This window comes from Canis aureus, chromosome 12 (assembly GCF_053574225.1).
Source record: "Canis aureus isolate CA01 chromosome 12, VMU_Caureus_v.1.0, whole genome shotgun sequence".
Taxonomy (NCBI): domain Eukaryota; kingdom Metazoa; phylum Chordata; class Mammalia; order Carnivora; family Canidae; genus Canis; species Canis aureus.
The window spans coordinates 30299111-30312529 of NC_135622.1; the positions used below are offsets into that span (position 1 = coordinate 30299111).

Sequence of the window (13419 nt, forward strand, 5' to 3'; positions counted from 1 at the left end):
AGACTTGGGGGCCAGAGGCCCAGGGAGGCTACACATCACAGATAAAAGGAATCAAAACATCTTCCAATTTGGCCAAGATTCTAAAGAAAAACTACTGCCAGCAGGTCTTGTTGTGCTCAGCTGAATTATACAGCTATGTGAGGATCTGAAAAATTGTACCTCTTGTGTACCCTTTTTCCTTGGACGATCATGGAGGAAAATAAACTAAGCCTGAGGAAGAATGGGATGCAGAGAACAGGGGATGGACATGGAAGGAATCCTTGAGGAAAGGGAAGGGAGACCTTCCAGTTCCAGGTGAGCATCAGAGGCTGTACCTCCCTCTCCTGGGAGGAGAAGCTGTTAATACCTACTCTGGATGGATATCAAGAGCTCCCAGATGTCACAGAGGGTAGGGCTGAATTTGTGATAAGAACACAACAAAGGGGGGTCCTTGGATGGCTCAGTAGGTTAAGTGTCTACCTTTGGCTCTGATCATGATCCCAGGGTCCTGGGATGGAGCCCCACATCCATCAGGCTCCCTGCTCAGCAGGGACCTTGCTTCTCCCTCTGCGCTCCCCACCCCCTACCGTTGTCCCCTTTCTTGCTCTCTCAAATAAATAAAATCTTTAAAAAAAATACAACAAACAAAGCAGGTGAGAAACCACGTACTCTGTCTAGGCAAAAATAATGAGGTGTGCGAGAAAGAAGTGGTCATAGTGTCTGGTCACCTGTGAATACCGTTTCCATGCTCAGAACAATTTAAATGCTAAGTAATGCTGTAACTAAAATTTGATATAACTTCTTTGGGAGATGAAGGAATGGGAAGGGTGGAGGAGGGAGGAGGAAGAGAGGAATTTTCATATAATGCCTAAAATGAAAAGTTTATATATGGTGATAGTAGCATATTATTTAGAGACCTGGAAGAAAATGCTAATATAATCCCTGTGATACTGGTGGTCCTGGGAGGGGAAATGGTAGGGTAGAGGATTTCTCAACAAGCTTAATAAGAACTATGTGACTTTTTAAACTATGTGCACAAATGCTTAGATAAGGGGAACCTGGGTGGCTCATGGTTGACCATCTGCCTTTGGCTCAGGTAGTGATCCTGGGGTCCCAGGATCGAGTCCCACATCGGGCTCCCTGCAGGAGCCCTCTGCCCGTGTCTCTGCCTCTCTCTCTGTGTCTCTCATGAATAGATACATAAAATCTTAAAAAAAAAAAAAAAAAGATGCTTAGATAAAACTTCAAGAAAAATGTTATATACAGATATAAGGATAGAAAAAAGACATTCTCTGGCATGTAAGGATAACAACTAATTTTTCTTTATAGTTTTATGTATAAAATAAATGCTTTACCTTTTTAATCACATAATTATTACTTCGGGAAACAAAAGAATATGAAGGCAAGAATCCGAAAGAGTGTCAAGCATGTTCTCAGTGATGAATCAGCATGACACATAGATTCCAGACTGTTGGCAGATCTTGTGAATGGAGTCCCACTTCACCCTGGCCTGGCCTGGCCTCCCCACACAGAACGGACACTCCTTTGGTCCCCCGGGGCCGAACTATTTAATTCCATGGACTTGTGTCCACTCCCCAGCTGCTTCATAAATTTTTTGAAAGTCATCAGATATAGTGGGTCTTCAATGATTTCTTGCTGAATATCATGCCTTCTTTCATCTGTGCAGAAATACAGTAAAGAAAGAATTATAACAAGATGAAACTAATATGACCCTGTATACTAACTAACCGGAATTAAAAATTTTAAATAAAAATAAAATAGTTATACTAGGAAATTTCGGAATTATAACAAGAGAATTGGGGCCTCAGCTTAGCTGACCAGCCCTAGGCAGCCCTGGTGGTGCTGAACTACGTCCTTAGACTGGAGCTGGACTGGCCACCAGGAGCAGACAGGCTGCTGGGGAGGAGGCAGCAAATCAAAGCTGCTGCCTCTTTGTCGCCACCTCCTTCTGTGTCCCATGCCCAAACCCCTGGGCACCAGGCGTGGAGCCTGTGGATCTCCCACTTTCGCTCAGCCTCTTCTTCCTACCAACCTACTATATACACCCATACAGGTTGCAGTCATCCGACCCACTTCCTCTCTCATTTATTCACAGGACTTGATGTCCATCCAAGCTTTGAGGGAGGGGTAGCAGTGCCCAAATAGAACCACATTTAACTATCGGTTTTTGTGTGATGTAAAATCCTTCCGCAAGGGCAAACTGAGAAGAGGCTCCCGGCAGGGCGGTGCAGCCCTGCCCCCTGCTGCTGCCACAGGGAAGCTACAGGACAGGTGACCAGGCCAGGCCGGGAAGCTTTTCTGGACTCAACCAGGGCCATTTTTTTTGACAAGTCATCCTCAAACGGAGTTCTCTGTGATTTCCCCCTGTTATAGATTAAATTGTGTCCCATCAGAATTCATATGTTTAAGTCCTAGCCCCCAGACCACAGAATGTGACCTTATATTTCAAAACAGTGTCCTTGCAGATGTGATTAATTAGGTTAAGATGAGGTTAATACTAGGGGCGCCTGGTTGGCTCAGTCCGTAGAGCATGACTCTTGATCTTGGGGTTGAGTTTGAGCCCCTTGTTGGGTATATTGATTACTTAAAAAGAAAATCTTTTTTTTTTTTTTAAAGATGAGGTTAGACTGAACCTAGTGGGCTTCTAATCCAGTATGACTGGTACCCTTACAAAAAGGGAAAATTTGGATGTAGACATGCACACACAGGGAGAACACCACGTGAATGTGAAGGCAGAGATTGGGGTGTACCCAAAGCCATAGAATGCCACAGACTGCCACCAAGCACCAGAAGCTGGGAGAGAGGCCTGGAACAGATTTTCCCTTACAGCCCTCAGAAAAGACACTTGGATCCCGGACTTCCAGCCTTCAAAACCATAAGATAATACATTTCTGTTATTCACACCACTCACTTTGTGGTTGGTATGACAGCCCTAGCAAATCAGAATATCCACTGGCACTTTTTGCCTTAACTGAATCCAGTCTTTGAAGTGAGTATGTTTTAGCTATAATTTGGCAAAGCCTGCCAGTTGTCCCTTATTTCCATCCTCTCCTTCCTCAGCAAAATTACCTCTGAATTTTAACTAGGTACATGCTTGCTCCAAGTATAGATTATTTCTCAATAGCTGGGTATGGTCTTTTGATGAAGTTTTGGCCATTCATCTGTAAGCAGAAACAGTGTGGCATTCTGGCAAGTGTCCTCAAGGGAAGGGACATTCTCTTTTCCCCTACCCTCTTTCCCACTAGCAAAACACAGACAAGATGGCAGAGGCACTGGGGACTCAGCAGGCAATGAGCACAGTCCCTGCCCTCATGGTGCTCATCTGCCAACAAACGGAATCAGGTCTAGTGCTGGGCTCATTTAAGGAAAAACAATGACAGAAATAATAACACAATGCTTAGGTCTCACCCTCAGAGATTCAGATGCAACAGATGTTGAAGGTGGAACAAGATAGCAGGAGCCTGGGTCTGGAAAGACTGCAAAGTTACCAGCCCTCGACTGGCAATGTTCACAAGAAAACATTACTTTTGTTTCATATTGTGGGTTTCTGTTCCTCGAGGTTGAAGATAATCCTAACTCTCACACAGCAGTCGTAGGATATGATAAAATGCATAAACTTCAAAAACATCAATATTACTACTTTGAATCACCCACCCTACCTTTTTAGGTATGCTTAGGCTTTTAAAAGGAGATACTAACATTAGGTCATTTCTGTTATCCGAAAAAATTTTTAAGTACATTTGTGGACCAGAATCAACCATGAGGTTATTAAAAGCAACTGTGACAGGGATGCCTGGGTGGCTCAGAGGTTGAGCGTCTGCCTTTGGCTCTGGTTGTCATTCTGGGGTCCAGGATTGAGTACATTGGGCTTCTTGCAAGGAGCCTGCTTCTCCCTCTGCCCATGTCTCTGCCTCTCTCTGGGTCTCTCATGAATAAAATCTCAAAAAAAAAAACAAAAACAAACAAAAAACCAGCAACTGTGACAGTGTGTGGCCTAGCAGTTCTTTTGGAATAATGCTCTATCAAGTAGCCAGAGGTTTGTAGGAACAAATATATTTTACATTAAGATCACATCCAGGGGCGCCTGAGTGGCTCTATTGGTTAAGCAGCTGACTCTTGATTTTGGCTCAGGTTAATGATCTGGGGTCCTGGGATCAAGCCCTGAGTTGAGATTACTTAAAATCTTAAGAAAAAAAAATTTTTTTAAAGATCACTTCCATCCACATGCTGTAATTTCTTACTCTTTCAAGTTTATTAGAAATCAGAGTTCTCAGATTTTCATTCTGAAAGCAATTCCCAGATTCCTGTTCTACCATGCTGAGACTGGTTGCTACCTCAAGATGTCCCCAAGCATACCACCCTATCCCTTTATATCAACCCATGTGTCATGGCAGTGGTATATATCCCGAAGTTTCTAGGGAAAAAACACTTATGTTTCTGATACTCATAGAAAAAGCACCACTAATTAGCAATTGGATGTGGAGCTAGCATGTTAAGAAGGAGGCTTAAACCATATAAAATTTAACAAGAATGGATAAAAAGAAAACCTATGTTCCGGGTTCCAAGTCAATCACCCTGGGAAGGAATCTAGCATGACAGTACTTATGAGAAACCTAAGTGTGAAGACATGCTGCTAGGAGTCTTTGGAGAGGTCAAAGCTAGATCTGCATCCTGGCTGTTACTTCCTGTATGGCCCTGAGCAAGAGAATTCCTTAATATCTGATACCATTTCCTTGCTTATAAAACAAGGATAGCTACACTCACAGTGCTGTGATAGGATGAAATGAGGTCCTGCATGAAAGCATGAAGCATGGTGTCCAGCACAAGTGCTCAGTAATGGTGGCTATTATTAGCTGATCCCAAGCCCAACGTAAGCCAACAGAGTGACAAGACTGGTGACAAATTATTAACACCTCAGCTTGTTTTCAAAGTGTACAGATTGAGATTGTAGCCTGTTTTAAAAATCTGATTGCATTAACATTCAATACTTATACCCTCACCAATTCTGATATAATCGTTCTGGGGTGAGACCATGGCATGGGAGTTTTCAAAGCTCCCAGGTAGTCAAGTTTAAGAACCACTGCACTGCACCATACTACCAGAAGCACCCAAGAAGCTACAAACAGGCAGGCTACTGTTGACTTAGCTACTTAGCTACCAACACAATACAGGATACTGAATTGGATCCTGGATGGGGGGGGGGGGGGGGAGGGCAGTGTGCTGTTAAGTCATTTGGGGGACACCTGGGGAAATTTTAATATGGACTGAATTACTAGATATTAAAGGATGCCTGGGTGGTGTAGTCCATTAAGCATCTGACTCTTGGTATCAGCTCAGGTAGTGATCTCAGGGTTGTGAGATCGAGCCCTACATTGGGCTCCATACTCAGTGTGATCTGCTTAAAACGCTCTCCCTCTGCCCCTCCTGCTTGTACTCTCAAATAAATATGAATCATTTTTTAAAATTAGATATGCTATTTATGTGCTACTTAGTATAGTTACAAAGAAATCTTTATTATATCATAAAAAAGCATTAACATACACCTGTTCAGAGGGGAAATATCCTGATGTTTGCAACTTATTTTCAAAAGGTCATGAAAAGTACTCAGGCTACCATAACAAAATACCACAGACTGGATCACTTAAACATAACTTTATTTTTTACAGTTTTGGAGGCTGAAAGTCCAAGATCAAGATGCTGCCCAATTCTGTTCCTGGTGAAACACTGTCCCTGGCTTGCAATAGCTACCTGTTTCCTCACAATAGTAGAGGGAGAACAAGCAAACTTCTGGCATTTCTTCTAAGGGGACTAATCCCATCAGTGAGGGCTTCACTCTCACACCCTCATCTAAATCTAATCCCCTCCCAGAGGCCCCATCTCTAAAACTCACATTGGGCTTTAGGACTTCAGCATATGAATTTTAAGGAGACACAGTTCAGTCCACAGCAAAGTCTATTTATAAAGACAAAGCATACACTATAGCAAGTTTAACAACCAGCAAAGGTAAGGAAAGGGTATACAAGGTTTTATTATTACTTTCAATTTTTCGATATATATGAAATTTTTCAAAATAAAGAGTTGGAAGGACTTTTGAAGCTGCTGGTGACATGAAGCCTGGGAAAAGGTTAGGGTCACACGAGCACGGTCTTCAAAAATGTGAAGTATTATCCCATGAAAACATTTTCCTCGTGTCGCTCCAAAGACAGGGCTTGACCCACTTGACTCATGGGTAGACGCTGAGGTGACACATTTGGTCTCAATGTACAAAATTTCCTGAAAGAACTGTCCAACAATGGAAATGTTGCTCAGTAAGAACAGGTGCTTCTCAGTGGAAGTGTTAATACAGCGCCTAGAGAACCACACCAGGGATGTCACATGTAGGGGGCCTCTGCAACAGAGCAGAGGCCAGAACCACCAAGTTCCCAAATTTAAGATTATACAGATGCATGGGCACCCATAAACACACATCTAACAAGTAGTCTACAAGTAGAGATGGCTTTCCAGTGATCATCTTATAGAACAATCTAGAGAAAAGAGTTTTAACAGTTCAGGTGTACATTTGTGTTCACCTACTGTTTCCCACAGGCAGAATCACACATAAACTCAAAACTTAGGTGATGCTCTAAAGTGTCTCTAACATATCAATTGCCTTGCAACAAACTGACACTCTAGCAAAACTGCCTTACCACCAAGCTAAGTGGGGTTTTAGCTCACCACCCTCCCTCTCCAGCCAGGGCCCTGGTCTGCCTCCTACACTAGACCTGGCATGCTCAAATCTTCTCCTTCTTTCCTTGCTCCAAGTTTCAGTGTCAGCAAAGCTCAAACACGGTTTCCTCAAGTTGATCCTTCTTTAAAAGCAAAGGATATGGGTTAGTAGATCAAGACAAGGAAGTAGAAATAGATGGTTTGCTTTCAGTTGCCAAACTGGTCACCTAGAAAGGGTTCATGGTCAAGGCAAGGTGGTTAGTTGTGTGTCAGCCCCTACCAAGGAAGACCACACCCTGCTACTTTCATGTGCCAGCCCTATGTAGAAATACTCTTCAACTTTCCGATCAGGAAGAAACAAGCAGCTCAATATACAAGATTTCCCACCATATGTCCAAAGACAAACACTCTTTTGTACCAATCTTTATATATTTATTCACACATTTGATAAAAATGTCACAGTTAGAAGTGAAATCATTACAATGACATAATAATTGTACAGACCGACTCCAAGTACAGAGTCGAGTTGCAAAAATCAGAACATGAGCAATACACAGCTCCTTAACGCCTGTGCATTCATACACTCTTGCCCACACCCATCCATACCCCAACAATCACAGGTATGTTCAGACATAACCCAGGAACCTTTCCCTGGCTTCTGTCAAGTCCTGGGGATGAGAAGAGAGAAATGATCAATGAAAAGCTGGGACTACTCAGCATATGTCTCTGTTCTGCCAATCACTGAGAGAAGGCAAGACACGAAACATGGGGGCAGTTATATCCTTGGCACAAAACTTAACAGGCAACAAAAATGTTGAGGGGTTTGAGTTAGTCTGAAGTTTAGATCCCCCTTTCAACACAAAAGGGTAGCAAGTGGGGAAAAAAGGGAAGAATCCATCCATTTACATTCTAGGGAAAAAAAGAGGTGGGAGTTATTTAAAACTTGATCCCTATTCTCCTGTCAGATTGCAGCAAAACCAAAGCAAAATCAGCCAGGCCAAACTGATACCATCTGATTGTGACTTTATCCCAACAGCATAGTTTGCTTTCATTTTAACTCTGAAAAGAGGAAGAAAAACTTTGCAGAGGAACAAGAGGTCACATAAACCACATCCCCATTATATTAGTATTTAGGGCAAGATTACATCTATCTGTTCACACGACTTGTCTACTGCTCTGAGAGCTCCAAGGGAGTGGCCCAACCCCCATTCCTCTGCCTTTAGCCTTCCAAGATGGACAAGTCTTCAGCATCGAGTCAAATCTGAAGTGTGAAAAATAATGCCTGAATCAAAACTGTGTTTTCTATACAGTGGGACTATGGAGAAATCCTATTCCACTTCCAATTCCTACTTTTTGACACAAAGGTTAAAAAAAAAAAAAAACCCTAAAGTGTGATGTTTTAAGTATCGCCACTAACTCTATCAAAACATTGATGACACCGAAAGCTACCACCTAAAAGGACTCATTTCCCAGTGTTCTTGGTGGATAAGCTAAGGAAGGAGGCGAGGCGATGATCCAAATATAGTGCATGAATACAGAACTGGCCAATGCAAAGGAAACTGCTTTGGGTAGGACGAGTCAATGGGGTGGTATTTGGGAGACACGGAGAAATTTCTTGGTACAAACTTGATGTCCCTAAAGACAGAAGCAGGGTGAGGACAAGGCACTTACACTGCCAAGCAACAGTTCACATCCATTCAACACTAGGACAGTTACCAAGAGCATTCCCAATGACCCCTCACTGGAGACTCAACCGGCCAACTGCACTTTCCAGTTGGACCTTCAGAACTGAAGGAAATCCCAAGTGCTGCAGAACCGATGGTGGGAACTGGAATGTTGGCAGAGGAAACTACTCAGAGGAAGCAAAAAGAAGTTGTCTTCTTCTGGCCTGAGGTGAGAGGCTTGTTCCAGATTAGCTCAGTGAAATACTGAATCGCAAAATGCTTGGCCTGAGAATATGACAACGCCCCCATGGATGCCTCCTTCTTCTGTTTTGATAAAGAGCAACAAGGGCTCTGAATGAAATTGGACACCAGTTACTGAGTTATCTTGCACTGGTGGTTACAGCAGACACCTTCTAATATGTGTTCCCATTCTGTAGCAGAAAAGGGACCAAGACAGGGCTAGAAGTAGCCTGTCCCTCCTTATCCCAAAGCCCTTCAAGCATACTCGATCCGGGCAGGGCCACAACTACCCTCATTTTTCCGCTCAGAAGACGGGGTGGTAGCCTTGGCTTCACTACTCGTTTCCAGAGGCTTGGACGAGATGTAGTCCTTTACTTTGATCTCCATGTTCTTGGCTTTCAAAGTGGCCATGTGCAGTTTCTCCAGGAAATCTGGCATGCCTGGTTGGAGAGAGGGAAATCTGGGTAGGCTAAAATATAAACCAAAAGTAGGCTCAAAATTAGAAGGCCCTATTTCTTTCATGGCAGGGAACCAATTCCTTCTTATAAAGATTACAACCTGATTGTCAACCTGTTGAGTGATAGTTGCCTCCCAAAATGTTTGGGGAGTGAAAAGAAGCCATGACCTCTGAGATCCTTTGTAAAGGGGTACCAATCAAGCCACATAAATCCCAAAAGGCTTTTAGGTGATTAAAATCAGTTATCAGTAGCATAGCCTATTATTTGCCAATTTTACTTAAGTAAGTACCAAAGAGAAACACTTAATCTTCTCTCCATTCTCCTGAGGAATCAGAAGCTGTCTATAGAAAAGCAGAAGAAAATCATGTCAGGATGCTTTTTAAAGAAAGGAATTGGAAAGAAAAGATGGCAGTTATAGCTGTGATGTGTAGCCTTTGTCAAGACACGTGGTGGCCCCTTCTTCCCGATTACTGTCCTATAACGACCACATTTTCTACCCTAGATTTTATGGCCTCCAACACTATCTAAAAAAAGAAAAAATGTTAAATGCATTAATGTACACAGTCTGTGTTTGAGGAATTTAGCAAATGTTCTTCTTAAAACTCCCTTCTAGACACATGTTTTCTGGGACTCCCCAATTTTCATCCCTCCAAACCCCAGTTGGAGGCTTCACTATCTTCATAATATTCAAGAGACTTTGAAGGATGTTTAATTTCTCCAATAGTGTTCCCATGAGACAAGCACTAATCCTCTTGCTTGCCATTAAGAGCTAGAGAGAAACAAAGTGATCAACCCAGGTTCCAGGCCCTGTATACAAGTACCCACTCACCACTGGAAACCATCCAACTAACACAGTAGCGAGGAAACACAGTCTGGGGATTGTCACTGTATGTCAACAAGTAGTCAAAGCCATTCTGGAAAAGAAAAACAGCAAAAACAGTGATACTTGAATTACTCACCAGAGCTTCCACATCCAGTACCACAGAATAATCATGATCTCATTCTGGTGCCATTTTTTTACCCTGTGCAAGAGTTAATACTGAAAACTGCATAGGTCGCTATCTGTAGAAAGGCCAGCTTGCAAGGCTGACCCTCAGGTGGTGTTTGGGAATTTGGCTCCCAGAGTATTCCCAGTCGACAGTTAACTGGTAGAGAGGCTCCCTGTGTCGTCTGTTTGTACAAACACTACATCCACTTTATGCTAAATACTTGCTTTCTTTCTGGCGCATCTAGAACTTTGGTATGTGCTATGGAGAGGATCCCTATGTGACCAAACCCCAATAAAAAATCTTGGGTACAGAGCCTCCAATGAGCTTCTCTGGGCAGAAACATCATATACATGTTGCTGTATTTTTGCTGCTGGAAGGAGAATGTGCTCTGTGTGACCTCTTACAGGAGAGTGAGTAAGCAAGAGGAAGCCTACACATGGATTCCTACAGACTCTGTCTCTTCCCTCATGATGCTGCTGTGTACCCTTACTACATGACTATGATACATCTTAGTAATGAGTATAACTATATGCTGAGACCGGAGTCCTTCTAGTGAATTTTCAAATGTGGGGTGGTCTTGAAATTCCCAACACATACTCCCAAATGTTTACAGGTCTTAATCTTTATCAAAATGGTATAACTCAGGGGATCCCTGGGTGGCGCAGCGGTTTGGCGCCTGCCTTTGGCCCGGGGCGTGATCCTGGGGACCCGGGATCGAGTCCCACATCGGGCTCCCGGTGCATGGAGCCTGCTTCTCCCTCTGCCTGTGTCTCTGCCTCTCTGTCTCTCTCTGTGTGACTATCATGAATAAATAAATAAAATCTTTAAAAAAAAAAAAAAATGGTATAACTCTACTACTACTATGACTAGTAACTGCAAACATTTATAGAGCACTTAACAGTGTGCCAGGAACTGCTTCTAACTTGCAACAATCCTTTAATGTAGGTATTACCACTCCATTTTACAGAGGAGGAAACTGAGCACAAAGTTAAGTAACTTTGCCCAAGGTCACCTACATACTCAATGACAGCCAAGATGAACCCAGGATTCTGATTGCAGGGCCTATGCACTCATTCTTTGGCTCAGCCCTCTCATTGCCTATTACGGTGAAGGACAGGGGATTCAAGAGATTTCCAGGTGCCCCTGATCCTTACAGAGATCTTAACCAATTATGCTCCTCCCAACGGGGTAAGAGGTAACCACTTTTATGTCTGCCCTTTTTAAAGCAGACAGGTCACAACTCCAGATGGTTGAACTACAACTTTAAGTTCCCATGCTTTTACTCCAAAGTCCATCTTTTTTTTCCCCCGAATGGTTTTTTTTCCCCCCTGAATGGTTTAATCTTTTATTCATTTATTCAATATATGTCTAAATGTCTTCATGTCTGGCACTGTGCTAGGTGCTGTAGAGCACACAAAAATGTGCTAGTCCCTGCCCTCAGAGCTTTCAATTAATAGACTGGATGCCACAACAGAGACAGACTGAATACTATGGAAGTAAAGAGAGGAGAGAGGTAAAATCTGTACAGTGGAAATGGAACAGTATCTACCCGAAGGTTGGCTGTAAGACTAAACGAGTTAATACACATAAAAGGCTTCACTCTTCCCATAAAACACTTGGATTGGGGAGTCAGGTTCTCACTCACCCACCACTGCTTATATTTTAAAAAAGGAAACCCAAAACAATGATTATCCATTGGAAAAAGGAAGGAACTGAATGGAAGGAACAGGAATATAATAAACAAAATGACTCTGAATAGTTCTTATAAATTTGATTTTGGAAGCACAATTTTTTTCATAATCTAATAAAACAAAATTAAATTTTAAAAAGTGGTATCTAGGGATCCCTGGGTGGCGCAGTGGTTTGGCGCCTGCCTTTGGCCCAGGGCACGATCCTGGAGACCCGGGATCGAATCCCATGTCAGGCTCCGGGTGCATGGAGCCTTTCAACCCTCCCTCTGCCTGTGTCTCTGCCTCTCTCTCTCTCTCTCTCTCTCTCTGTGTGACTATCATAAATAAATAAAAATTTTTTTTAAAAAAAGTGGTATCTAGGGATGCCTGGGTGGCTCAGTGGTTGAGCATCTGCCTTTGGCTCAGGGCGTGATCCTGGGGTCCTGGGATCAAGTCCCACATCAGATTCCCCACAGGGAGCCTGCTTCTCCTTCTGCCCCTCTCTCTGTATCTCTCATGAATAAATAAGTAAAATCTTAAAAAAAAAAAAAAAAAAAAAGCAGGATCTAAAAATCAAAAGTACAGTAGAAAACAAGGAATATAACTATGAGCTGAGTCAGTAGGAAAAACAAAAAGAGCACCTATTTCAAGTAACTTTATTATTTTTTTAAACAGATTCCATGTTTGTTTGTTTTTTTTTGTTTGTTTGTTTGTTTTTTTAAAGACTTTATTTACTTATTCATGAGAAACACAGAGAGGAGAGAGAGAGAGAGAGGCAGAGACACAGGCAGAGGGAGGGTTGAAAGGCTCCATGCACCCGGAGCCTGACATGGGATTCGATCCTGGGTCTCCAGGATCACGCCCTGTGCTGAAGGTGGCGCTAAACTGCTGAGCCACCCAGGCTGCCCTTCAAGTAACTTTAAAACTCAATATTTTGTTTTTTTGTTTTTTAAAACTCAATATTTTGTACACTGTGGACGCAACCTAAGGATACAAAAAAATACAAACTTTAAGTCACCACATCACTGGTGATCTTGGTGGTATTATTCTGAGGTTGGTGTACGTGTATTTCAGGTTAAAGCAAATGAGTAGTTATGTTCAGGGTGATAAAGTGAGAGCTGAATTTTCCAGCACAGGAAAAGATGATGAATATAAAAATTCTCCACTCTGAAATAGGAATTTAAAGTATTCAAGTGCACTTAGGATTTACCTTTGAAACAAATAAGTAACATTTATTACTTAGTTCTAGCTTCTATAAAGGCCTAAAAACAATGAGCAAGCCAATAGCTATGAGTACTCCTAGAAGCCAAATTCTGGTATTTACTTTTAAAGATTTATTTTATTTCATTTTATTTTTTAAGATGTATTTATTTGAGAGAGAGGGAGAGAGATAATCTCAAGTAGACTCTTTGCTGAGCACAGAGTCCGACACAGGGCTAAATCTCATGACTCTGAGATCATATCAACAGTCGGACACTTAATCAACTAAGCCACCTAGGCGCCCCTAAAGATTTGATTTTTAGCAATCTCTACTCCCAACATGGTGCTTGAATTTACAATCCTGAGATCAAGAGTTGGTATGTTCCACCAAATCCTGGTATTTACAAGACATTTTCTTAAAAGGAACTAGGGCTCCCAAAAGAAATGCTAATTTCCAGGCTTATAGCTAAAACTACGTAAGATGAACCTGGAA

At 42.4% G+C, this 13419-nt stretch overlaps 1 protein-coding gene across 3 annotated transcripts in view; it reads right to left on the bottom strand.

Annotated features, from left to right (window-relative positions):
• Positions 1 to 1327: 1327 nt before the first annotated feature.
• STARD7 (StAR related lipid transfer domain containing 7) overlaps positions 1328 to 13419 on the bottom strand; it is a 29366-nt gene continuing 17274 nt past the window's right edge. Inside the window, exons 6-8 of one of the 3 annotated variants that reach the window (XM_077843401.1) lie at positions 9897 to 9981; positions 8900 to 9049; positions 1328 to 1658 (exon numbers count right to left, since the gene is read on the bottom strand). In XM_077843401.1, coding sequence (XP_077699527.1) covers positions 1480 to 1658; positions 8900 to 9049; positions 9897 to 9981 — 414 coding nt within the window. In that variant the 3' untranslated portion in view covers positions 1328 to 1479. Of the gene's footprint in view, positions 1659 to 5637; positions 9050 to 9896; positions 9982 to 13419 lie in introns of those variants that run through there. The other 2 variants (XM_077843400.1, XM_077843402.1) reach the window with 2 other exon arrangements.